Source organism: Clytia hemisphaerica, unplaced genomic scaffold (assembly GCF_902728285.1).
Source record: "Clytia hemisphaerica strain Z4C2 unplaced genomic scaffold, Clytia hemisphaerica genome assembly, whole genome shotgun sequence".
In the NCBI taxonomy this organism is placed as follows: Eukaryota; Metazoa; Cnidaria; class Hydrozoa; order Leptothecata; family Clytiidae; genus Clytia; species Clytia hemisphaerica.
Genome location: NW_027104218.1, coordinates 12,355 through 39,976, shown reverse-complemented (window position 1 = coordinate 39,976; position 27,622 = coordinate 12,355). Strand labels below are relative to the sequence as shown.

Genomic DNA, 27,622 nt, shown 5'->3' with positions numbered 1-27,622 from the left:
GGTGTTGTCAATTGAGATTGTTTGTAGCATGTAGATACCACGCTGGTCAGTTGATTCTTTATCACCACATGTTGGAGTCGTCTTGAACGATTCATGTGCATGAAATGATAAACTGATGTTTTTGGAAAATTCTGGCAGATTGGAGCTTCGGACACAGCGTTGTTTGTAAGTTGATAACAAATCTTTGTTGACTTGATCCTCCTTGTGGTCGTTGCAAACAAGGACGTGTTTTTTGGTTGGATACTTCTGGTGGATAGGATTTGGGCAGGTGTAATCACGTTGACATCTCCCTTCTTTGTGCTTAGGTGATGAAGCATCAGCACCTGGAAAAAGGCACTGAAAGCAGTATCTTTTGCTTCTTAGTAATGAGAGTCTATCAGCTGGACTTAATTCTACAAACTTCTTGCAGGTGTAGTACTGAAGAATCCTGGTGCCTCCAGGACCAAGAGTGGATACATGTTCATCAGTTCCGTCTTTTGCACCACAGATAAAGCAAATGGGCTCAGATTGAGGTATGGAAGGAAAAGAAGAAAATCCATACCTCTGAGTCCCGTTGTTCTTTGATGAGTCTTGATTTGATCCAGTTCGTTTGGATGAATCTTGATTGTTTGGACGTTTGTTATCGATCTTGTTGTCTTGAATGCTTGATTTCACTGTCAGCTTCTGGTGTTGGATTTTCAGCTCATCTTCGAGGAAGGTGCACAGTTTTGACCAAGTCTGCTCAGGTGTAAGAGTGACGTTTGATATCTGTGTTAACCATCTTGATAGCCTGGCATCACCAAGCAGGTTATAGACTTTGTTGATTGCACCACCGTAATACAGATAATTCTCGACGTGATGTTCCCTTGCCAAAAATGTAAGGTCCTTGATGAGGTTGACAATATTGGTCATTGATTCAATGATTGATCCAGTGTCTTTGGAGCGTTGAATGGAACTTGATGACGTCAGTTGGTTGATTTTTCTTTGGAGGATGAGCATGACGTTGCCATAAGCTTGATTCAGTCGATCCCAAATTTCGTCTATGTCATCTTGAGTTTTGACACAACTCAGGGCTGGTTCCTTCAGATAGTTATTCTTGAGTAAATCAGCAAGTAGATGTTTCGGAGTAGTTTTGAGATGTAGTTTTTTCAAATTTTGACTTGAAGGTATAAATATCGATACTATCTGAATATCCAGAAAATTTCTCAAGTTTAATGTTCAGGTTCGATTCAGAAAACAACTTTTGCTTATAGACTTGACGGTCATCGATTTCTTTGTTGAGATCTCTGATGTACACAGATTTTAATAAAGTCAAATGATCATACCGTTCCAATAGACGTTGGATTGTTTCTGTAGTAGTTTCATTGTTGGTTTCAGCTGAAGAGATGGATTCAAGACGTTTTGAAGTTTCATTGACTAAGTTGATATGTGATGATAGATTTGATTTCATGTCCATTAACTCCTCGTTAGAACAGTCTTTTGGTTGGCGTGAGAACTGAGTAATAAGCTCCTCGATAGAATTTTTAGAAGCTTTTATTGAGAATAGAAGTGATTTTTCCTTACGGTCAACAGCATCACTTTCCTGCTTTGCTTGTACCATTTGAAAATGACGTTTGGATTTGGTAGCATCCTTGATGTAATCCTTCATCACGTTGAGTGTCTCTAGGATGGTTGTTGTCAAGATTGGATCGGGGGTTTCAGGAACGAGAGTTTGTTCATTGGAACGAATGGATTTACGTAACTCGATTAACCTCTCGATGACGTCTTTGTAGTCAGCTCCAGGTTCGACAGGATTCTCGTCAATAGTGTCAGCTACCTCCTGGATAAGGACTTTGATGTTGATTGCAGATTGAGATGGCATCTCGTTGAATGTTGATTTTGTTGAGTAGATTTGAAATTCAGTTGAAGACTCCTTTGACGTGGCAACTTTCTCGACTAGCTGCCCAGTAGAGTTGAGTATTTTGTAATCGATCCGACGAAGATTACGTCTTGACATTCACGTAAATTGAGTAACGTGAACAAGTTGATAATAAGTTGAGAGATTTGACTGATTCAGTTGAAATAAGTTGAATGAATTGAATTGATTGAAACGATTTGCTTCACGATCAGCGGATGTTGAGATGGGTTCTGTTTGAATGTAAGTCCACGCACACACACAGACAAGAATTTGTAACGTTGATTGATGAATTGATATTGAGGTTCAAGTTCAAACTAAGAAATAAAATGAATGAAAATTCCTAAGTTTCTAATTAACAAAATAAATTGAGCCTTGAATTATAAATGTATTTGACAAGTAGAGCCTAACTTAACTTAACCTAAGGCCTGAACAGTCACTATGCAAAAAGAAACAAAGAAAACCTACCAGCTGGCCAAGAATGTGTGCTGGAAATGTGAGCCAGTGAAAATACAAAGTTGAAATTGAAGAAATTCTGATTATTGTCATTTGTCATTAGTCATATTGATGTTGACTCTCTCATAGTCAACTTGTGACTGAGTAGCGAGTGAGAAAAAGTTGGCCTTTTTTATAATAAATTTGATACAAAAAACTAGTTTGACAAGATATAAAAACAATGAATATGTAACACTCTTGAGAAATAAAATGCGTGTGAAATAATTAATTACTAGATAATGACTAAATGACAAAATGATAATAACTGACAAAGTGTTTGAAATAATTGATAACATAGATAAATGACTTTAAAACATAGAACAAAACAAATGACGCATGAAACACGAGAATGCACAAGAGAGAAAAGACGCTGAAAAAGAAAGCACTGGGAAAACAAAGGACGCTGGGGACAAAAAGACACTGAAAGTTGAACTATAAAATATTTTTGCTTTTTTAAATATACTAAAAATTTGATGAATCACATTACAGACATATCAAGAAAGTATTTCCATAATATCCATAATTTTTATTGATATTTACATAATTTTACAAAGGAGACGAGTTGAAATTTCCTACAAACTGTAAATATTACAATGCGCTCTGAGGGAATCTGGGCCGGGGGGGGGGGCACTTAGGCAAATGGAGGGTACGGTATGTGCCGCCCTTAAGGGTATCTTTTTAAGTCCCGCTAAGGGTCTTAAAAAGATAAAAAAATTCTACTTTTTACCCCCGGAAAGATCGAAATTTGGTCAAAATTGGTCAAATTTGTCCAAAAGGGTCGTAAAATTCACAAAATTTTCCTTTGTTTTCTCATTTTTAGTCCCGGTAAGCGGGATCCAAGGGTCAAAAGTCGGGCGGCACCCCCCCCCCTTCCCCGTAAGCTAGTAACCCTGCCTAGTAACCCCCGGATCTGGGCTCATAGAAAATTTAAAAAAATCTCTTCTCAAAAACAAGTTTTCCACTACGTTAAATCCATTTCTACCCTCTTAAAGTTCGACATATCTTTCCAATATTTGTCAACCTGGTTTTTACATACTGTCAATGATAGTTCGCTGTGTGTTGTTTTGATTTTTGCTAACAAATCCATTGCAAATAGAAACCAGAACTTCTCAAAATCTTCCTTACAAATTTGGGTGACAATCTAAAGTTGGAAAATAAAAGTTGATGAAATAGACCTTTTCATAATTTACGTCACGAACATCACTTGCCTCGTATTCAAACAATTACCATGGTGATTATGTCCCTTGAGACATTAAACGATTCTTTTATGAATAGGAAGTAGGTTCAATAAAATCCGCTGGGAGTTAATCACCATGGCAACAATTCCTAATCCTACCAAAGTTGTGCGGCCTTAAGCGATCAGCCTGGTTTCTACACAAATGACAGATTGAAACTAAAATTTACCGCTTGATTTCGAAAAATAATATAACTAGAAAACAAAGAGATTGCTAGATTCAATCTGTCATCGAAAATACCTTTTTTAAGGTTTCACTTTTTCTTGCCTGAGAAAGGTTAGAGATTCGCTTCTAGCCCTTCGGGCTTATATTTCATTGATTAGGACCACTGTAAGTACCTTTGATAAAAAATCAATTTCCGTCAAAAAGAAAAATACCTTAGTGACTAGCTCTTTCATGAAAGACTTGACACCATGACAATAACCCATAAACAAAACATTGGCGATATTCAAAATGGCAGCACAAGCTGTGTATTGGTGACTCGAAAGCAAAGGCTGAACGTCAGTGATTTGTACGACTTTCATTGGTAGAATGCGTTTCATTGTTTTGATTTTCTGAAGCAACTCGTCCTGAAACAAGAATAATATTTGACAAATACTGTAACTATCAATATAATGATAGAAGAAGCAGTGAAATTATTCTTATCGTCAACATGAAAAATATGAGCAATCTGATTGGCTAAAAATGAAAAATAGTCTAACGTGCGCAACGCACTGGGCTCAACTTCAGTGGCTTCAAATTATTCATAGGCCCAATTGTAGACCCCCAGATATTCACCCAAGGAGTAAGTGTGCCAAATTTCAGCAAAATCCAACCATTTTTGAGGCCTGTAGGCTCTGCTCTAAAGTTTTAGCCTCGTTTTGGCGGAAAACTCGTCCCCAGGCCCCAAAAATAAAAATTTTCAAAAAATGAAAAAATTACCCCCAGATATTTACCAAAGGAACAAGTTTGCCAAATTTCAGCTAAATATGACCATTTCTGAAGTCTCCAGGCTGCCCCAAAGTTTTAGCCTCGTTTTGGCGAAAAACTCGTCCCCAGGCCCCAAAAATCAAAATTCTCAAAAAATGAAAAAAACACCCCCAGATATTCACCCAAGGAACAAGTGTGCCAAATTTCAGCCAAATCCAAGCATTTTTGAAGTCTCCAGGCTGCCCTAAAGTTTTTGTGACAGACAGACACACACACAGACACACAGACATTGTCAGATTGTAGCTCAACTGAAGTTGAGAATAAAATGGTCTGGTTTTTCGAGTGCAAAAATTCATGTTTGTCAGAAAATGAGGTGGAAAATCTAGGGTGGTAAGTAAAATGAAGGTGGTCCAAAAAAAGGAAAAAATCCAAGGAGGTTCTGAAAATTTGAAAAAAAATCCAATTTTACCAATTTTTTGGAATGGCCTATTGAGATAAATTTTAGTTAAAAATCTTAAGTTCGTTATAAGTGAATTTGTGGATGAAAAAAACACTTACCAAAATGGGTTGCGGTGGCATTTCGTGCATGAAATATGAAAGAAGAAATCGCATGTTTTGCTCCAATTGCTGAGGTGAAAAGAGAATTAATCTTTAACATTCAATAACATCCAATTTCCTTTAAGTAAGTAAGTAAGTCTGCGACCGCAGTCGGAGGCGACCCGAAGGCTTCTCGTTCGATAGCTATCTGCTATCTGCTATTATTAGTACTTTCAATGTTCAAACCTTGAATTAAACGAGCTCGTGCGTTCAATGTCTGAAAATTCCATAGACATGATTACAATCCAAGAACATGCATTTTCCATCCTGCTGATAACCTTATGTATTCTTCAAACTCTTCTCTTCAACTTATTACATCTTCGGCAACCAAAAACTCTGTTAATGGTACGGTTGGAGGAGTAGGTCTTCTTCTTTCTTCCAAAGCTAAAAAATAACTTCATTAAGGTAGAATCTATCACGCCTAGAATTTTGATTGCTGAGTTCTCAAGCAATCCAGTTTTATCAGTTGTTTGTGTCTATAGTCCACACAATAGCGCCCCAAAAGAGGAAGTTGAGGAATTTTATTTGGAACTTAAAAATGTACTCGACGATATTCCATAACATCATTTTGTAAACATTGCTGGTGATTTTAATGCGAAGCTCGCATGTCCCGATGTCTCTTTCTCCTTTAATAAGCACACTAATCGCAATGGCGAATACCTCTTATAGATCTGATAACTATTTCATGAAATGTGCCAATCACCTTTGGACATTCCGATATCCAAATGGTGATAAAGCTCAAATTGACTATATTCTCTTTCGTAAAAAATGGAGGAATAGTATTAAAGACTCAAGGGCATATTCCTCATTCTACACTGTTAGCTCTGACCACCGTATTGTTTCTTCAAATATCAAATTGAGCCTCCGTGCATCAAAACACTCGAAGCCACACCCTCTGAAGAAAAAACACTGAATCTTCTCTCAATCCCGAAATCCGCAACAGATTTACTGTTGAAGTATATAACCGCTTTTCTCATCTTTTCATCGAGGATCTAAATAAAGACAACATTGAAGATGCTTATTCCAGTTTGATTGAAACCACTGAAAAATAGCTCTAGAGCAGCTCCCTATGAAAAGAAAACAAAACATCTCAAACTCGAAAGACATCCCGTCGCCATTGCAGCAAGAGAAAATCTCAAACTTGCAGCATCTCTTTACAAAAATGCCCCTACGTGCAGGCGAAAGGCAAATTTAGACTCTTGTAAAGCTAAACTTGACGAGGCCTACCTAGAAGCCGAAGTATCCTTTATAAATGGCCAGATAAACTCCATGTCTGAAAATTTCTCGCATAACTCTCATCGTAATGGCTGGAGCCTAGTCAATGAACTTAGTGGAAAAAATTCGAAACCCCCCATTCAACTAAAGGGCGGATCCACTGCGAAACGTCTAGATAATTGGCTCAATCATTTTAAAAATCTTCTTGGCAAAAAGCCAATTCTCTCTGAAAATAATTCTCTACCTAGGGAACAAATATATCCGCCTTTGGACATTCCTCTTTCTCCTTTCACTTTAAAAGAATTAACAAAGGTCCTTTCCCAAACTAAATCTTGTAAAGCTTTCGGTCCAGATAACATTCCACCTATTATCTGGAAAGATGAAAACTTCCACGGTTTCCTTCTTAATCTTTGTAATATCGCGTTCGAAGAAAATGTTTGCACAAATCATTGGCTAAAATCTCATATCATTCCTGTTCCGAAAAAGGGAGACCTCACTCTTGCTACTGACTATCGTGGTATATCTCTTCTTCCAATAGCAGCCAAGATTTACAACAAACTTTTACTTAATAGGATTCGGTCTAAAGTGGAACCCATTCTTCGTAAAAACCAAAATGGTTTTCGTAGTGGGCGCTCCACACTAACACAAATCCTATCCCTTCATCGCATACTTGAAGAAGCCAGGAATTTCAATCTCGACGCTATACTTGTATTTGTTGACTTTAAAAAAGTTTTCGATTCAGTTGATCGAGATAAAATGTTTGATATCCTCTTACTATATGGCATTCCCACGAAAATCATTAATGCCATCAAGCTTCTTTATACAGACACCAAATCCAGACTACAGACGGCGAGACTGATACTTTTCCCATCTTAGCAGGTATCTTGCAAGGTGATACCCTCGCCCTGTTTCTTTTTATTTTAGTTGTAGATTACATCATGCGTATTTCTGTTGATAAAATCTCACATTGTGGTTTGCGGTTTTGCTTGGACTAACCAGTGAGACTGGTTAGTCGCTCCGTGGTGAAAACCGCCTAAGTTTAAAGGCCGAGCTTGGTTCAAACGATCAAAAACACGCTGGTAACTGGGAAGAAGACACAAGGACAAGATGGATCTGTGGTTTTTCTGTGAAAATCCAGCTCATTTTTTCTTCTTGGTTCATTTGTTTTATTGAGACTACAAGATAACTTAGTTTAAGGAGTACTTATTCCTCAAGTATTCTTCTGTAGAATCTGTTTTAAAATGATTTTTCAACTGAAGTCTACATACAGCAAAAAGACACAGAGAAACTAAGTAGGTAAGTCAGTTTGTATATGTGAGTGGAGAGAACGAAGATGTTTTGAATAATTTGACTGGTCGAAATATCTCAGCCTTAATGGACAGAAAAGGAACCTAACCTAAGGAAACCAAACAGAAAATGGAGAACAGAAAATGTAAAATGCAAACACCAATTCTTGAACTTAAACCAACTTAAAATGTAACAAAACCAAAAAGAACCGAAATAAAACGACAGTAAATTAAACTTTAGTAAAACGCACCTCTCCCACACAAGACACTCACTCACGTCTCTCAGTGTTGAACTAATTCCTATCTACAAAATTTACAGTTAATAAACATATCCTAATTTCCCTAGAGGAATTACAAATGATATATAAAACGTATAAAACGCAATTTGGGGATACAAAAGACACTTAAAACAAAAGGGACACTAAACAAAAGAGGACTCGAGAGACACATGAAAACTAAAAGAATCTACAGGGAATACTAATTAAAACACAACATTAACAACACGGCCAATCAAATGTTCATAACGATGGAGCACTCTCTCTCCATCAACATATGGCTCCCCTCAAGATTTTCCAAATCTTGATCTATAATTTCGTTGGCTCTTCGGTGGGGAATCTTTTACCATACTTGGTTGATCTTTCTCGATTTGATCACAAACTTTCGAACATTGGGTGTTACGTCACTTCGTCAGGGCGGATCAATTGGCCAGGGTGGGACATCAGGGTCTGGATCTGTATTAATATCGGATGGATCGTCAATGCGATGTTGCCAGGTTTGGGACGACCAGCTTCTCTTCTTTGAATAGGACGATACTTCACTTACTTTCAAAACATTAACAAATGGCGTTTCAGATTTCATACAATCTTTTTGAACGTGCGACTGGCGATCAGAATCAGGCGTAATACAAACAGATTCATTTTCAACAAAATCGATCGAACTTTCAGACTCCTTTTCAGAATCACGTTCAACAAAGATTGACTTCTCAACAATTAATGATCTTTTCACACTAAATTCATGAAGTGATGTAGGATGACTCAAATTACATATATCACAAACTTTCGAGCTCTTACAATCAACAGACACATGACCTTTCTGAAGACAACCAAAACATAACCTTTCCCTCATGATAAAATTGTACTTTTGCCTCAAAGTTTTGTTCTTATAAAATGAAGATTTTTCCAAGTCAAAAACAGAAGGTCTCGAACCAATGTCAGATTTTCCAGAACTAGGCTTTACAAAAACAGATTTTCTAACATGCTTTGGCTTAGATGCAGATGGTGGCTTAGGAACAAATACTGATTTTTGCGGAGATTTAAAACAAGATGGAAAATTGGTACTATGGTTATAAGCAGAATTAACATAAATATTTTTCAAAGCTTTCAACTCAGATGACACATGACATAACAACCTTTCAAGTGATTTAATCTTGCCAAATATTTCAGCATGAAATTTTCCATGGGCAGACATGACAGATAAAAATTTGTGGAACAAGGATGGTATAATGTTCTTATAAACGATGACAAAATTTCAGGCGAAAACCTAACCTAGCTGGATTTTCAACACTTAAGTGATTAACATCCAGAAACCAAAATTGTATTATTGTTATTATATATGATGTTCAATATAAAATCTAGGTGGATTTTCACACTTAAGTGATTAACATCCAAAATTCTTAATAAAAGTTATGTTATGACAACTATATGGCAATCAACACTCAAAACCGTGCGAACTAAAAGATAATTAACATAAAACTCTTCTCAGGATGAGAAAAAGGAGAAATAGCTATAATAAAAACCAATAAAACAAATCTCAGAAGAGACAAAACAATTTCAAAACACTCTCCCTATGGGGAGACTAAACAATGAACAATCAAAATTCTAGTTGGTAACAGACCAAAAAATGCAAAAAATGATCAAACTTCAAATTTCTTTTCTAGCGAAGATCAGACCGATACCAAAATGCAAAATGAATAAAAATTAAAAAATCAAAAAAAAAAAACGAAACAAAAATCTCGAACAAACCAAAGTCGCTTTACTGAGTTACAACGCGTGTTCACACAGGAACAAAGCAATTCTCGCTCTCTGAAGAATAATTTGGCCACAAAATGCTTGTGCTAAAGACAAGACTTCACAATAGTTTCCAACCAATGGAAACCCCACGGCAACACGTCTATTGCACGGAACAAACGACACTACGTCTAGTGTGCGGACAACGATACCACGTTAGTATACGGACTCAAAACTCAGCTCAAAAAAGTGACAGGAAGTTCAAAGAAATAAAAATCAAAAAATCTCGACAAAAAATGCAAAATATCTCAAAAACGGCAAGCGAACAATCTGGAAACAAAATTCAAAAAAATCTAAAGTCAAAAGAAAGTCTCAAACATATGAGAAAAACAAAAAATCAAAATCAGAAAATCAAAAAAAAAATTCAAAACACTCTAGCACACGCAAGAGGAGTTCAACACTTTCACACACGCACTACTCAAACATATGAATAGGAGACAGAAATGCAGATGGAAACAGAAATACAGATACTAGTTTAATTTACTTGTGAGTGGAGAGAACGAAGATGTTTTGAATAATTTGACTGGTCGAAATATCTCAGCCTTAATGGACAGAAAAGGAACCTAACCTAAGGAAACCAAACAGAAAATGGAGAACAGAAAATGTAAAATGCAAACACCAATTCTTGAACTTAAACCAACTTAAAATGTAACAAAACCAAAAAGAACCGAAATAAAACGACAGTAAATTAAACTTTAGTAAAACGCACCTCTCCCACACAAGACACTCACTCACGTCTCTCAGTGTTGAACTAATTCCTATCTACAAAATTTACAGTTAATAAACATATCCTAATTTCCCTAGAGGAATTACAAATGATATATAAAACGTATAAAACGCAATTTGGGGATACAAAAGACACTTAAAACAAAAGGGACACTAAACAAAAGAGGACTCGAGAGACACATGAAAACTAAAAGAATCTACAGGGAATACTAATTAAAACACAGAAACATTAACAACACGGCCAATCAAATGTTCATAACGATGGAGCACTCTCTCTCCATCAACAGTATATTTCTTATGAATCCTATGAATCACAAGCAGTGTTTCATTAGATATGTGAATATCCTCATATCTCCACTCTTAAAAAAATTTTTCATCTAGTGTTAGCAGTTCTTTGACAACTTTGAAAAATGTCAAACAAAGTACTTATTCTCAATTGTGGACTTTAAAAGACTGCTTTTAATATGTACTTCTTTTTCGAAAACTTTCACATTTTCTCATTTTGATTTGCATTGTCGAGAAGTTCAGTTACCTAGTTGTACCTGTAAAAATTATCAGATTATCATTCTAAATTTTCTAGGTATAAAGAATCAGAAATTCAGAAATTGGATGCATGGGAATATAATGAGAATATGTGTGGCAGTAATTTGCAGAGAGCACAATATACTGAAACGAAATATTTGGCACAGCATCCTGGTTTATTATTGAGATTAAGACTTGCAATATTTCACGACGTCCTGGGTATAATTTGAGATTATATATAACTTGCAATATTTAACTTGACGTCCTGGTACAATTTGAGATTATGACTTGGAATATTTCATTTGACGTCCTGGTACAATTTGAGATTATGACTTGGAATATTTCACTTGACGTCCTGGTACAATTTGAGATTATAACTTGCAATATTTCACTTCGCGTCCTGGTTCAATTTGAGATTATGACTTATTTCACTTGACGTCCTGGTACAATTTGAGATTATGACTTGGAATATTTTACCGACGTCCTGATATAAATTGAGACTGTTACTGAAATGTGTTATCATGGCTTGCAATTTTTCACTTGACGTCCTGATATAATTTGAGATTATGACTTGGAAAAATTTACACCAGCCTTCTGGAATTAGTCAAGACTGTAATACGATATATATTGTCGGAGAAAAGTTTAGAATCATTTGTTTATCATGATTTAATTACCTATTTATCAGTTTTTGTAAATAAGAAATTTAATGTCATTTAAATCTGCCTCAGGGTTTTTAACCTTAGAACCTATCCTTCTTTATGGTTCGGAAACGTGGTCCTTCACACGTAAATTAGAAAAACAACTCGATGGAACATACACACACCTTCTAAGAAGAGTTAAAAATCTTTCCTGGCGCGATCATCCCACCAAAAACACCATCTATGGTTCGATTAAGCCTATCTCAAACATCTTAAAGGCTAAGCATGTTCAGTTTGCTGGTCATTGCCTTCGTGCATCCACGGAAGTCATCTCCTCTCTCCTACTCTGGAAACCCAAGCGGCTGGTTCAAAGATCGAGAAAGTTAACTTTTACTGACGCAGTTAGCAGGGAAACTGGGCTTCTTTATAGTGACCTGGAGACTGCCATGCGCGACCGCGATTCTTGGCGCCAGAGGGTAGAATCCATCATCTCGACCGCGGTCAAAAGATGATGATGATCTGCTCGAAGGTAGGGGAGGGCGCCACTCTTTCTCTCTGGATTGCTCCACTTACCACTTACCCTTGATCCTTCTCTTAATTGCTGAGCATCAAGCAGAGAGGCATCAAGTACCATTTTGGGAATCTTTGGTATGACCCGACTGGGGGTTGAACCCACAACCTTGCGAAACGTAGCCAGATGCTCTACCACTGCACTACGGTGCATTTCCTTTTAAGACTTCCCTTGTAGTGACAGCCAGCCATAGTATTACATCAACAATCAAGCAAAAAAACTTTAACTAAAGCACTCAAGCAGCATCATTCTAATCAAACACCTAAAAATTATTGCACCCTAAAAAAGGGATAGATCACGTCAGGAAAAAGTCTTCGCAGATTCGATAGTTTAGTCTGGTTACTTTTCGCTAATTTCGCGATCCGAAAGAAAAATTACAAAATTTTTGGATTTATATTCACCAGTTAGCCTTTTTAAATGTTTTGCGATGATTTGATTTTGCAAATCAGACAAAACCAGTTGAAAATGACCTTGAAAATCTATTTAGCCAAAAATATGAACTTAATCTAATTTCATAAGTCAGCAATTTGGCGGGATTTAGCCGAGGTTTGTTTTCGCAAAAAAAACAACGCAAAACCAAGTCTTGTGAAAATTAATCCAAAGAGTATCATTCGAATAAGATTGCAGTTTTGTGATTGTAGAAAAAATATTTTTATATTTTGTTTACAGTTTAAATATCGAAACAGATTTCGCTTGGTGTCCTCTTTACGTTAACCGCGAACCGTAGTGCAGTGGTAGAGCATCGGCTACGGTGCACAAAGTTGTGGGTTCAACCCCCAGCCGGGTCATATCAAAGATGGTACTTGATGCCTCTCTGCTTGAGAGAAGGATCAAGGGTAAGTGGAGAAATCCAGAGGAAAGAGTGGCGCCCTCTCCTACCTTCGGGTAGATAGCTATCGAAAGAGGAGACCTTAGGGTCGCAGACTTATTTACTTACTTTTACGTTATTATTTTTCGTCTGACACAAATGTTTCAGACCTAACCTCAAAACCAAATACAAATTTGATAACAAATAGACTTACCTTATTATCAACTTGAAAGATGGTCAGCAATAGCTCTTCAATTTTATCGAAATTCAAATTGATTTGAAACCATGCTTCAAAACGTACCCTTCAGAATGAAGAAAACAATAACAAAGAATGTAGTTTCATATATCCAATTCATTGAAATGAAACGCTTGACAAAAATCAGACTTTTAGCGAGTGAGTTTCTTTGGGTATACCTTCGACCGCGGATATTAGTTCCCGCGAAAATTAGTTCCATTAACCCTATTCATTCCATTAACCTAGGCTTTTAGGGGCGGTTCAGAACTAGGGGGGGGGGCATTTCCTGTACCACCCCTCAACTTTTTGATCTAGTGGGTCTGATCCATGGCACATAAGGTAACTCTTGACAAAAAAAATTTTTTGATGACGTCACTCATCATGCTCAAAGTGAGCAAAAACCGAAAATTTCCTTTGTTCTTATAAATAGCTATTTTATTCTAACAAAGGCTTTAGAAAAAAGTTGCCTGAGTTTAAAATGCTTATTTTATCCTAAATATTCAATAAATTACGGTAACGATGTATTTGATATATTTGACATTAAAAATAAATTTGTATTGGAAAAGTGTCAATTTTTGTGACGACCTTACTGTCAGAAATGTCATCATACTCAATTATCATACTTTCGGTGATTTTAGTTTTTTATTTCATGCATAAATCAACATTCAAACCAGAAGGAGAATTTAGAATTACCTCCCATTATCTGTCTCTTGTATTGAAAGTAAAGCATCTTCGAAACTTTCTTTATCTTAAAAAAAATAATAGATTGTAATTCTGCTGGAATTTAAAATCTTGGTCGATGATAGTATATTCTGTTTGAACATCGACAGCTATATGATGATTTCAATTCGAGATCATTAAATCATTAAAATCAGAAACTTTGTGATAGGATTATGGAAGCAGTAAATATACTCAAAGAAAACAGAATTTCAAAAAAAAATAAAAGTTCCAGCAGTACCTTCACTTGTACCAAGGTTCAGTTCACCAATGACGGTCCACATAAATAAAGAGAGGACAGGGTTCGAGCCCATTGTGTAGAAACAACTTTTCAATATTTCTTTAAACCCAATGACAAATCTGTCGTCGTGCTTCAAAAGCTGAAAGCAAAGATCCGAAAGTATATAAGGGATAGTAGGATACGAATGCTGGATAAAACATTCAATTCAAAGAGCCTCTAAAAGGAGGTGTCACGCATGATGAAAGGACCTTGCTTGGTACTGGCCAAATCAAGGATTGGAAAGTCAAGTCATGATACAAGTGCAATTTAGGAAATTTTATTGACTTTCAGAAAATATATATTTTTATTGCTTAAAAAATGTCTTTTTCGGAAGTTATAAACAAAAAAAAAGAAGCTGTCAATTAACCTTATGACATACCTTAAAGAGTAATTTTTTTTTTGAAATTTAGAAAAGAAGTCCGCAGTTTATGCTGACAAAGCAGAAATAACAACGAGTTTCCCAAGGTTTGTGCTCACGAAAAGGCCTGTTTCCATCAATCCCGCGAGCGTGCACGCTAGGCCAAAATTCTTAAAATTGATTTGGCCGCACACTCCGCGCGATCAATGTTTTTCCATCAAGAAAGAGGTGGACTCGAACACAATCTGTATGTTTACACTTTTTTGTTAACTCAGCAGTATTTCTCTTTCTTGATTGGTTGAAAGATTATCAATTGTGATGTGCGCTCCTGTACGCTCAAAAAAGTTGAAACTTTTCAGCGTAGAAAAGAGCACAAGGAAATTTAATTCGTGACGTCAATGTGTTATTTTAGGAAATTTTGCCCTAGCGTGCACGCTCGCGCGATCGATGGAAACAGGCCTTAACGCAGGAGGGAGAGAAAGTACTTTTTCTTTTGTTTAAAAATGCTGTGTAAGCGAATACATCTTTTTCTCCATAGTCGCGCGGTCAGGCGCGCGCCACTTTATTATTTAATTATCCTAAACTCGATCCAATCCTTTTTTTAACTCTTTTTCTATTGTCTACAGGTGCGAAAAAAAAGACTGGGACGGTTGGTAAAACGGACAAAAAGCGGCAATTGACGGCTAAAGTCGAAATAGTGTATAGTGTACGTTATGTATTTTAAGCATTTATAAACACTTTAAAGGGGGGGGGGTGGAAGAGACAAGCAGCATACCTCAAAAAGACGATTCTGCTCACAAATCATCCTAACGTCATCACGACAAAGCAGCGGGTACTTTTGAAACATGTTTTTTATGAATCCAAGCAAATATTGTTCAAACATTCGAAAATTGTTTGTGAATAGCACACACAGTGTGTTCGCGGAAAGTTTCTTTCTTATATTAGTGTTATCGAGGACGCAAGAAAATAAATCGTCATTGCTATGACAACTTGGATTGATGATAATTTGATCAATGAGTTCTATAAGTTGTCGATGTTGATGATTTTGAAGGAGGCTTTTTATGATTGATCCAATTTCTACTGACGTCAGCGTATTTGGGTTAACCTTGTCTCGGATGGCTTCATTCATACCGTCTGTGATCTAAATATGAAGCGAAAACCCGAAAGGCTTAACAACGCGGTGCACGACCATCTAAAGATAAAATTTCAGTTTATAGTTATGTCAAATTGAAAGGAAAAAATTTTGACGGAAATTTAATTTGGTAGATTGTCGAAAATATTTATTCAGAGGGAATTCAAATTTGACGGATGGCGAGAAAATTACATTTTACAGGAATTTAAATTACCGGTTTCTTGGCCAAAAATCATTGTTTAACAATGTTAAACCGTTAAAATAGCACAAATTTTGAAAATATACTGAATAGATTAAATCGGCGAGATCAGCGAGGATTCGATTCGGCGGTGGCGGAAAAAAGAAATTTCGCCGGGAATTCAGGGTAAATCCGTTCAATCGACCAAAATGTCTTCCCTTAAAATAGCTTAAAGGTTTTTTTAAATAAGAGTGATATCGTTGGTTTATTCATCAATTTTAATTCAATGTCTTTTTACATTAGATTGACACGGATGTGGAGCAAGATTGGTCAGAAAGAAGAAAAGAAAAACATATAACAGCATGATAAAACAATAGGCAGACACTGTCATGATATAAAACATGCGTCAGATATGAACCGGGATGTAAAAATAAAACCTTTAAATTATTTATAAGTTGTCACATATCATGATTGGGCTTTTCCAGAAAAAATTTGAATATGGAGGGTGGAGGATATAACATTTTTTAGAAATTTACCCCTTGGACATTGTGTCTTTCTGACCCCCCCCTCCGACAGCAGGTCTGATCCCCCGGACAAGCATCAGTTGACCCCCTGGAAATTCAAAATAACCCTCCAACCGAGCAAAATTATCCTCAAACAGAGCAAGTTTACCCCCCGGACAGCGCAAATTTTGTAGATTTTTCACTACCCCCGGACACTATATCCTCCACCCCCATGACCCTGCATGTACAGAGATTTTCTGGAATCATATCATATGCAGAAAGAGACTGGGGATGAGAAAGATTAATTACTTACGAAAGAAATATGTTCTTTCATGTACTCCTCGTGTGTAATACCAAACTCGTCGAAAAGACATTGCTCCAAACCGCTTAAATCATCAACTGGATGTCAAAATGCTCCTAAAATTAAATAGAGTGCACAATGTTAAATAGAAAATTAAGAAAGGATAGAAAACAAGCTAGATGCTGAATGGACCTACCTGATGATGAAAGTTAGATAGCAATGCAAGAAGAAAAATGAAAAAAAATTCATCTTTGATTGATGGTAGGGGGAGAGGGAAGGGTTGTAGGGAAAAAATAAATAGAAAGTTCTGGTCGCAAAAATCAGTTTTATTGACAATTGAATCATGCTTGATGTTGTTATCAATAATGTTTTTGTGTGAAAAACATAGAAATATAAGGAAAAAAACCAATGAAAATCTGCAAAAACGGCGATTTCCGGAATTTTCGACCGGAAAAAATTTTTTCTCAAAAATCGAACCCGGCCATTTTTTGAGCATTGCGAATACGCATCTTTCTGCAAAAAATCAGAAAAAACTAAAAATAAAAATTCGAGAAAATGTCAAAAAACCGGTTTTTCCGGCATATTTCCGGTATTTTCGGCCGGAAAAAAATGTTTTTTGAAAATCGGGCTCCGTCACATTTTAGATATTGTCATATTGCGTCAGTGTGTAAAATTTCATAAAAAATATAAAGTACAGCTCGAGAAATTCAAGAAATACTGTCTTTCCGGCGAAAATAGGTTGTTCCGGCGACTTTTAAAATAGTTCCGGCTTCAAAAATCAGTTTTATTGAAAATTGAAACATGCTTGATGGTGGGCATTGCTATTAATAATGTTTTTGAATGAAAAAACAATCAATTATAAGGAAAAAGTCCGATGAAAATCTAGAAAAACGACGATTTCCGGCCTATTTCCGGCATTTTCAGCCGGAAATGAATTTTTTTCGAAAATCTGGCTTCGTCACAATTTAGGTATTGACATTTTGCATCAGTGTGCAAAATTTCATGAAAAAATATAAAGTATAGCTCAAGAAATTCAAGAAATACCGTTTTTCCGGCGAAAATCGGCTGTTCCGGCGATTTTTAGAAAGTTCCGGCTTCAAATAACAGTTTTATTGACAATTGAATCATGCTTGTTCGTGGACATTGCTATTAATAATGTTTTTGTGTGAAAAAACAACGAAATATAAGGAAAAAGTCCGATGAAAATCTGCAAAAACGACGATTTCCGGCATATTTCCGGCATTTTCGACCGGAAAAGATTTTTTCTCAAAAATCGGACTCGGCCAAGTTTTGGGCATTGCTAATACGCATCTTTGTGCAAAAAATCAGAAAAAACTAATGATGAAATCTTGAGAAAATGCCAAAAAACCGGTTTTTCCGGAATATTTCCGGCATTTTAGGCCGGAAATGATTTTTTTTCGAAAATCGGGCTCCGTCACATTTTGGGCATTGCCATTTTGCATCATTGTGCCAAAAATCAGAAAAAACTAATGAGCCAATCCTGAGAAAAGCTGGTAACAGACAGACGAACGGACGGACAGACGGACGGACATCGGTTAATTTATAGGACCTCTACCCCACCGGGGTAGGTCCAATAAAACGTTAACTGGTAAAGTGAAGTAGTAAAGTTTTACTATTATATTGTGAGAAAAAAAAAGACGAAAAAATCTATAAGAAAGATTTTCTCTCTGGTAGAGTAATGACAATTTTCCGTGTACAGTACGGTAGATGAAGTCATTAGCGAGAGATGGCCAAATGGTCACAGGCGTCGGACCTACAAACCAGCAATTTGGGTTCTAATCCTGCTCTTTCCAATGTTCCGTTCAGTTTACTTATTGTGGAGCCCGCGAATATAATCGAAAGAATGTAATGTCTTAGATTACTGGGATGTGCATGTAAAATATCGACTCTTATCTATCTACCGGCCTAGTAACAGGAACTTCGAAAATGGGCCAATCACAGCCTTTGCAGTCAACTTTTCTCGAAGAAGTTACACGAAACTAGTAGTTTTCGCTATTTTCGCGAAACAATTGATTAAATGTTCGATTGTTCGACTGGCGTTCGATTTTATTAAGGCACCATATTCATTAGAACAACTAGAAGGAAAGAGCGTTGGGCAGGCGGGCGGATGTGTTTGGGTGTGTTGCCGCCGTGGTCGTTAGTTAAGGCGTACATAACCCTGTCTCTTTATGGATTTTAAGAGTGTCTCTTATTTTGCTAGCGACTTGCGAATGGAGGTGGAGTCTGGATCGCTTCGCAACCCTTATACAATACGGCTGGATAGAATAGCTATACGAACAAAGAAATTGAATGTGACATACCATTGCCCATATCTTCGGGTGTTTATTACCAGCTTCGTTCTCATGCCACAAACCGGACAAATGGAAGAAACAATCCAGTAACGATGACGACAAATCATCTAAAGTAAACGAAAAGTACAAAAGGAGAATTTGTAGTTAGTACGCAAGAAAGGGCTGAGAACCGTCTACAGGTTTTTTATAAGAGCATCCAAAATCTTTTAAGCCTTCGGATGTTCTAATTTTTTTGAGTTTTAACCCTGTTCGTCCTAGGGGGGGGGTGTTCGGGGGTGAAACTAATGTTAATAGCTCCTGAGATAATGGAGCTTTTTGAATGAAAATTTCTGTAAATTCTTTTATTTAGCTTCAAAGTAAAAAAAAATTTCACAACTAAACATTTTCACACCTTGAGCATGATGACATTTCTGACAGTAGGGTGTCACAAAAATTGACACATTTCCAATACAAATTCATTTCTTATATCAAATAAATCGTTTAAACCGTAATTTTTTTAATATTTAGGATAAAATAAGTATTTTTGACTCAGAGAACTTTTTTCTAAAGCCTTTGTTAGTATACAAAAGCCATTTATAAGAACAAAGGAAATTTTCGGTTTTTGCTCACTTTGAGAATGATGACGTCATCAAAAAAAAATTTGTCAAAAGTTACCGTATATGACAAGGATCATGTGTGCCAAATTTCATCCAAAAAGATCAACTAGATCAAAAGTTAAGGGGTGGTACAGCTAGTTCTGAACCGCCCCTAAAAGCCTAGTATGAATAGTGTTAAGCCTGAAAATGTTCCTAAAATGTTCTTATTTTTACCATTTCGTGAGTATTTTTGTACATTTTCCTAAAAACTCGGGTGTTTTAGAGTTAATAAAGCCTTAATATGTTTTAAACTTGTTCCTAATTTTTCGGCCATTGAAGCCTTATATTCTTAATTAGTTTGTTCTTATAGAAAACGTGTACCCTTCTTTTTTCTAAGAACCTTCTCTCAGTACTGTTCTTACAGTCATCTTTCCAAAAATTCGCCTTATTTTCAAAGTCGCTGTACCGCAGCAAAATGTGCATTCTCATAATTTTGACACGTTTGAATGCTCAGCGACTTTTTTTGTTTGCAAATGAGCCTAAAGTAAAGTCTTGTCAGTGCCGTAGGAAGCATTTTCATATTGGGGGGGGGGGCATAGCCCCCCCCCTTGCCCCTCCCCCCCCAGTTGCTACGGCACTGCTTGTTCTATCAATTTCTGACTTCTTTTTTTGAAGATGAAAGAGTGGCCTTCTAATGACTTTATTTACAGATTTTACTTTATCACATTATTCCCGAGGACATACGATAGTCCAGCCATTTTAAGGATATGAAAAATAATAAAATACTCAATCTAAAAGTCTATGACAAAGATTCGGCTATTCATGATATGCAATGTCTTTCAAGGACCCAACAGCTGATTGGTTGAAAATGACGTATTGACTGATTTTACGTCACTTACAACTAATCAGCTATTCATGATATGCACCACTATAGAGTCTTCTGAGAACTTTAAAGAATTTCCACCCAATACGTCACTTAAACAATAGAAAAAGTGACGTATTGGGTGGAACAAAAACAGAAAAGTTGCATAATTTCGTGAAGTCATTGCAGTGGTGCATATCATGAATAGACGATATCGGAAATTGCCCACAATGCTTTGCGCGGAAAAAAGTTCACGGTGAAATTTTTTCCGCACAAAGCATTGTGGGGAATTCTCGGGGGTCAAATCTGAATTTTCATGTGAAGCCGATATCGTCTATTGGGTCCGTGATGTAATGCCAGAAGACATTGCAATGGTACATATCATGGATTAAGAATAATACCCAGAACCAAACAAACCTTTAGCGAGGACGAGACAAATCTTGGATAATCCAGCTAATAATTTTCCGACAGTTGGTAAACATTTAGTTGCTTCTTTGATGCCCTAAAAATTAACCAAAGTTGCTACAACATTCTAAACTTCTCTATTTTTTGTTAGTTTTCAGGAAGAAATATACCCCTGTATCACATCCCCGCTAAGGAATTATTTCTACAGTGGGGATTAATTTTTATATCTATCAGAATCTCAATTCGATTGCGAAAAGTCTAGTGGGGATGGTTTAAGAGTAAAATTTTTCCCTTGAATTTCCAATGGGGATGAAATCAAGGTCAATTTCCCAATTGAGCGGGGCCTCAGAGGGTCCGTGACACAGAGGTGTAGAAATGCTATAATAATCTGCCACTTTGACACATAGAACATTGTCCCAACATGTCCCGAGAAAACCTTTTTCTTACTACTTTCTAAACATTTTGGACATTTAGCAAGAGACCATGAAAGAAGGAATTCTGAAAAAAGCCAATAAAACTCATTTTTAGAAAAATTTATATTGCATTGTATTTGCACTTTCTACATTTTTCAAAGCTGAAAATTTGAAAGAAGGGAACAAATGTTGAATGAAATTGAAATGAAAGCATGAAATTCTTACATTATTCTTAAGCCAAGATGAAATTGCCTTCAAGTGAGTTTCTAATAACGGAGATTTATCTTCGAATTGTTGAAGTACGTTTAACGAAAGAACATGCTTCTTTTTCAGTGTGTTCAACCATTTTTGAATGAATGTCAACCATTCTTTGTTCGCTCGTTCCAGTTCCATTCTTCCATTAATCCATTTGAAGAAGTTTACATAACGTGGTCGTTCACTTTAGTTTGATGATGTCAATTTTTCATTTTCAAATTTACTTTCATCTATAAAATGAGCAAAAGTTATTTTTTGATTATCTATAAAAACTTTTCCTGTGCCAGCATGCGCCCAAATAAACACAAAGTTGCATTCTGTGAAAGGTTTTTAAAAAAATCTCATATTAGCGATGCTTCAATAACTTTATTAAATCAAGCAGACTTGCATTTGCATGTAGATTTTAATGCATTTATTACAATAAGGACCATTCATCTAGTTAGTTTAGACGGCCCACTTCCTCCCTATTCTAATTGTGAACTAAAATGGGCAGAAAGTTGGCTGTCTAAAGTCAATATGCACTGCCAAACACTTTTCGCCTACTCAAACAATTAGAAAAGACAGGGCAGAAAGTCGACCGTCGTAAGCTTACAACAGGAATCGTTGAAAATTGACTTTCATAAACATCAACTCATATTTGTTAAAAAACTTTGTTGTAAAACATATTCTAAATATTAGAAAAATTTGACATTTTATTTACACGCATTTCTAAAAAAACTGTATGAAGAGGTAAAAGTAACAAAGGGGTCTTCCAACACCTTTTCGACCGTAGCCGCCAATTGCCGCGCAGGCACCCCCCCCCTAACCTCGATCCAATCCTTTCTTGACAACTTTTTTTACTGTATATAGGAGCGAAAAAAAGAAGACTGGGAGGGTTTTAGGGTGGTAAAACGGACAAAAAAATGCCCGCGCGGCAATTGGCGGCTACGGTCGAAACGGTGTATTGTATGTATCGGAGCATTTGGATCAAAAGGTAAAGTAGAAGATGCAAATCAAAGTAAAGCTTCTTTATCGATATCCTATCTTCAGGTCTTATTAAAACTGAAGTATATATGATATATGGGTAATGTAATAAATAGTTAGAACGCTAAAGATTATATGGAGGACTACTTCATTTTGTTAGGGTCCTTAGGATCCGTGGCAAATAGAATTTCCGACTTAAAATAGCCATTATCTATTTAGGGATTAGAAGTTTTGCCTGAAACGTCGCCCTGTTGACCATAAAAAGTATGAAGGGAAGTGAAGTGGGTGCCACGGATTCTAATCTAAGAGCCACCCCACTACTAATCATACAATAATATTAAAATATTTTCTAAAATTTTAATGATTCGCTAAACTTTGTCGAAAAAGAACAGTCAAGTATAACAATATAATTCCAGCAATGGCAACATCATCTAGAAAACCTAAAATACCGAACACAAATTCTGGTATGATGTCCAACGGTGAGAGAATATATAACACAACGATGGCTAGATACACGACAATTCGGACTCGTAACATTGCAACAAGCCCGTTAACGTTAAAGAAATTACGGAACATGTGGCGAAGGAGAACAGGGAAATCCAATATATATTCCAGTAGCTAAAATATGAAAGTGAAAATTAGTTTCTAAACACAATTCAACAAATTTTATTGAGCTTTGTTTAATCCAATCCAAAATTCAAAGAAAAGTCAAAAACTCATGAAACGATGTATGTATAAAATTCTAATCATATGGAAAATAAAATTGCAGAATTTTGAGACGAAAAAAATCCTCTTTGTATACTTCTCTGAGACGAAATTTCGTCTGAGACGGGAGAACTTTTATTTCAAACTCGGATCTCAAAGTACCCACTGTACGATATACAAACTTCCTCTTATATCTTCAATTCTCAAAGACTTGGGAAATCATTGAGGAATTCAATCAAAGTGACTGTTTATTGTGTCTGTTTGTTATGCAGAATCTTGAGACGAAAAAGCCTCTTTATATACTTCAATGAGACTTGTAACACTCAGAGTGTGGAGTGCACGATTGGGCTCTTCCAGAAAATGTCCTAACATGGAGGGGTGGAGGAAATAGTGTCCGGGGGGGGGGTAGTGAAAAATCTAAAAAGTATGCCCTGTCCAGGGGGTAAACTTGCTCTGTTTGGGGGTAATTTTGCTCGGTTTGAGGGTTATTTTGAATGTTCACGGGGGTCAACTGATGCTTGTCCAGGCGGTCAGACCTACTGTCCAGGGGGGTCAAAATTCACAATGTCCGGGAGGGGGAGGGGTAAATTTCTAAAAAATGTTATATCCTCCACCCCCCATATTCAAATTTTTTCTGGAAAAGCCCATTATAGATAAACTTCCTTTTATATTTTCTCCCACTTACCGGTCTTGGTTCTCCAGAGAACCTTCGATTATACAATCTGATTTTATTGGTTTGCTCATTGACGTTGTCTGATATTTCTTCTTCATGGGTGAAATCTGGAAGCAACACTCGAACCTGTTGAATATGGCAGTAAAACGTCATTATAAAAACTTTCAATTTCTATTTACAATCACGGTCGTAATATTTGAGAAAAAAGGGAAATCCCTAGGAGATCTTATAACCACAAATGATTCAGAAGCGCTCTAAATTAGGCATAGGAGCTTAGGATCTAAGGATCCAAAAGTTCAAGAATGTTCCAATAGGGCTCTGAATATAGCCTGGAAGTCTATGAACCCCTCCCGAATTGAAATACTCGAATAAATTTATCAATTAGCCCAAAAGTGACTTTCTCGCCCGAACTCCAAATTTCAAAAAACGAGGAAATAAGCTAAATTCTCAATGGATCTTGACCATATGATTGCACTAGCCTTCTTCCTAAATCCTAGCCCCAGGTCCACTTTTTGATAGGCTCGATGGAGCAATCAATAAGTGGTTGGAAATATATGGTAATTCTCATTCTCAATTTAAATTTTTAATATCCCCTCCCCCAGTATATACTGAAAATCCTTGAAAATAGTGCAGCTGTGACTCAGGCCCAGCTGAATCGGGGAGACTGAGGAGACTTCAGCCTCTCCACTTTTGAGCAAATGAGATTTCTTTCTCAAATTTCTAGCAAATTTCATCTCATTTTGACCAGTCGCCCTGCTTTCACGGTTATTCCGCCGGGCCTGAGACTAAACATAGTTGACGCCAGTTTACCTCTTGTCTACATATAGGACATTGCATTGCCGACATTGATGATCCATGCTCCCAATAAGAAATTATGCAGCTACCTGAACAAATATAATATAATATAATTTGAAACATTTTTGGATCAAAGGTTGTCACTTGAAGAACAATGTTAATAATTCTCTTAAAAATAGTTCATAATAGTATCATCTTCTATTGGTACGAGGCTTAAATAATCCACACAGAAGAACAATAGAATCAAAATCAAAATATAATGAATAAAAAATTAATTATCAAAAATATATCGACATTTAAATAAAACTTACAACAAAAGATATGTGCGCAATTAGTTTCAACTGCAAATTTCAGCACATCAATACAAATAGGGCATCTGTCATCAGCATTTCGATGCGAGGGATGCTGTTCAGGTGTTTCACCTCTCGCTTCTAAAACACGTTGCCGTATTTCTTGAACCAGTTCCAAATGTCTTGGATGGATATCTCTGGATGACCGAAACATTTTCAAAACAATGATCACTAATGTGACAAAGATTGTGGGGCCAATGAGAAGGAAGACAAGATCATTACTGATGCCTTCTATGAAGTGAGTTGAAGTGTCGTGATGAGTGTGGGTCATTGATTCTTTGTGATATAAGGTTTCAAAAAACTTTTTTCTTTAAAAATGGCTGAAAAAGAGTACATTATGGTCTGATCAATAAAATCTAGGTAAAATTTTTTTTTCCAAACAGGCTATTTTTATTTATGTGGTATGCTTTTTTAAGATAAAGATCATAACAAATAAATAACAAATAACATAGCGTCAGCCCGCCCTACTGGTTGGGGGGGGGGTTACACCCTAAAATCATCCCAAAAAAGGAGGGGGCTGGACCACCACTCTTTTGGGGGACCTATGGAGGACCTAAAATCTCATCACTTAACATGGGGGTTAAAATAATTCAGCTTATAATAGTTGGCTTCAATTACTCAAATTGAAGCTCATGAATCTGAAAAATTTTTGCATGCGGCACAATATTTTTATAGAAAGTGTGCAAAATATTTTATCCTAAACTTAGAAATGAACGCAATTTACATTGGAAAACCCTTTTTTACTAGATCAATTTTTTGAAAGTGTCTAGGGTCAAAAGTCCTGGGGGCTAACAAATAATTCATAAATCACAAACTACTAATTCTATCAGGCAGCAAAAACTAAATGACACTTGTAAACCAAAGTTTGTTACCATTTTCCATCGAAAAAAAAACAAAAACATTTAGGAGTTTGGAAATGGTCGATGGATCGGAAAATTTATCAAGAATGCAATGAGAGGGGGTGTTGTTATGAGGCTTTAGGACGACTTTAAATAAAAATTGACTAACATTTGGGTAAGCAGTGTGAGCAGTGTGAGAAAAACAAAACAGCCAAGAAGAACTGAACTCTCGGAATAAATAAAGGGAAAACGAAAAAAAACTATATATTCTGATGGGCTCTTATTTTAGGCCGACCCTAAAAGAAAAAAAGTTTCCGGTCCACCGACCGAGTGAAATTTTTTTTCGTCATCACCCGTCCGCATTTTCTTTCATAAGAACTAAATAGATAACAGATGAAACTTTCTTCTTAAAAACCTTTACTCATGACTCATTCAAACTGTTACATCGTTCCTATAACACTCTTCAAAAAGTTTGTTTATTTAGCATGCTTTCTGGACGTTAAAGATCAAATAAATAGTGTTATGCATATTAAATCAATTTATTAGAATGAAAAGTTAGTTGATTCTTAAAAGAAAAAAAAATCACAAAGTAAAGCTTTTTGTAACTAATAGCAACTCATTTCTTTCTTCAAGGACACTGTCAATAAGAAGGTACAAAAATTGGCTGTTTTTGCACCATCTTTACACCCCTGACTGGTTTTGAAAATTACAGACTCATAAATGTCTACTAGGCCCTACATTGATACCTGTGGTTAAGTTAAAAGGTCTGTCTTCAGAGCCATGCTGGTCCCGTAACTGTAAAAGGTATACTTAAAGAGATATAAGCTTTTGAACTACTGTCCTAAAAAGGACAATGAATTGTTATATTGTTTTATTGTTATAAAAGAGTTATCCAAGATCAATAAGTCTTGATAGGGTGCAAAATTTGGTACACATGAAGAACCTTATCCTACAACAAGATTCCAATTATAAAATCTCGTAAAAAGGTCCAAAAATGGACAGTAAATTGTCCTAAAATGTTGTAAAGTATGGGCAATTAATTGTCATGAAAATCAATTTTAAAACTAAAATTCATTCAAGATTCTTACAAATCAGGCTCGAAATACCTCAAACATAAGATAATTATATAATTAAAATAGTTGAACGGCCCTTCTCGTGGACAATTTGTTGTCCTAAAGGCAAATGTATTTTAATTAACCACTTTTTGTGCTTTAACGCTGAGGATTCAACCTGATTCAACCATTTTTATCTTTTCCAAAATAGTGCCAAAACTATCAGCTTATTTAAGCTAAAATTTTGCACAAAACTGTATGAATGGTTCACAATTAATTTTCAGGTAGCAGATTTTGGTTATTATAAATTGTCTTTTTTGTAAAATATCACGGTTAAAATTAAGGACAACTTTATTGTCTTATTTTGGGAGCCAAGAACGTAAAAAGTGGGCCATTTTACTATCAGGAGTTAAAACAACCATTCAGCTTTAGTTTAAACTAGGTTTGGTATAGACTAAGCTTAAATGGCCCTTTTCAGGACAATCTTTTTGTCTGGACAACAAATTAGCAATATTTGGACCATTTAACCCCATAGAGTGATTTTAACCATCTCTTATCCTTTCTAATGTTAATATAGAGGTTTTCTGAGATTTTCCCTAATTTTTTATATAATTTGGGCAAGATATTGCAAAAACTATTTTAGCCATTTTTGGCTGGGCATGATTGTACCTTTTGTTGACCAGTGTCCTCAAAAAAGTTTGTTTATTTAGCATGCTTTCTGGACGTTAAAGCTCAAATAATAGTGTTCTGCATAAAATCAATTTATTAGAATGAAAAG

At 36.1% G+C, this 27,622-nt stretch overlaps 3 protein-coding genes across 3 annotated transcripts; all 3 read right to left on the bottom strand.

The window, feature by feature from the left end:
• Positions 1-2,855: 2,855 nt before the first annotated feature.
• On the bottom strand, positions 2,856-16,761 carry LOC136815763 (uncharacterized). Its single transcript, XM_067072212.1, has 8 exons — positions 16,658-16,761; positions 15,307-15,672; positions 14,135-14,273; positions 13,870-13,924; positions 13,156-13,243; positions 5,071-5,139; positions 3,981-4,172; positions 2,856-3,509 (listed from the first exon to the last, which is right to left on the bottom strand). The coding sequence occupies exons 1-8, from the start codon at positions 16,676-16,678 to the stop codon at positions 3,330-3,332; spliced, it is 1,110 nt and encodes a 369-aa protein (XP_066928313.1). The 5' UTR covers positions 16,679-16,761; the 3' UTR covers positions 2,856-3,329.
• On the bottom strand, positions 16,732-21,699 carry LOC136815812 (uncharacterized). Its single transcript, XM_067072264.1, has 4 exons — positions 21,438-21,699; positions 20,812-20,896; positions 18,967-19,064; positions 16,732-16,761 (listed from the first exon to the last, which is right to left on the bottom strand). Exons 1-4 carry the CDS (start codon positions 21,603-21,605, stop codon positions 16,732-16,734), a joined length of 381 nt encoding a protein of 126 aa, XP_066928365.1. The 5' UTR covers positions 21,606-21,699.
• Positions 21,700-22,077: 378 nt separating this feature from the next.
• LOC136815762 (E3 ubiquitin-protein ligase RNF170-like) lies at positions 22,078-25,273 on the bottom strand (the record flags this gene model as incomplete). The annotated part of the gene is given in 4 exon segments (XM_067072211.1): positions 22,078-23,048; positions 23,821-23,934; positions 24,619-24,692; positions 24,915-25,273. Coding segments are annotated over 4 exon segments (759 nt in total). The 3' UTR covers positions 22,078-22,787.
• Between the last annotated feature and the right edge of the window lie 2,349 nt (positions 25,274-27,622).

Bases quoted from the DNA above. Each gene is read 5' to 3' on its own strand.
- LOC136815763 (XM_067072212.1), bottom strand. From the start codon at position 16,678: ATGAAAGAACATATTTCTTTC. The intron at 13,925-14,134 runs GTACTGCTGGAA...ATTTTTTTTAAG, and splicing joins GAACCTTGGTACAAGTGAAG to ATAAAGAAAGTTTCGAAGAT. The intron at 4,173-5,070 runs GTAAGTGTTTTT...TTCTTGTTTCAG, and splicing joins TGCCACCGCAACCCATTTTG to GACGAGTTGCTTCAGAAAAT.
- LOC136815812 (XM_067072264.1), bottom strand. From the start codon at position 21,605: ATGGAACTGGAACGAGCGAACAAAGAATGGTTGACATTCATTCAAAAA. The intron at 20,897-21,437 runs GTAAGAATTTCA...GTTAATTTTTAG, and splicing joins CATCTTGGCTTAAGAATAAT to GGCATCAAAGAAGCAACTAA. The intron at 19,065-20,811 runs GTTTGTTTGGTT...CGTTTACTTTAG, and splicing joins TTGTCTCGTCCTCGCTAAAG to ATGATTTGTCGTCATCGTTA.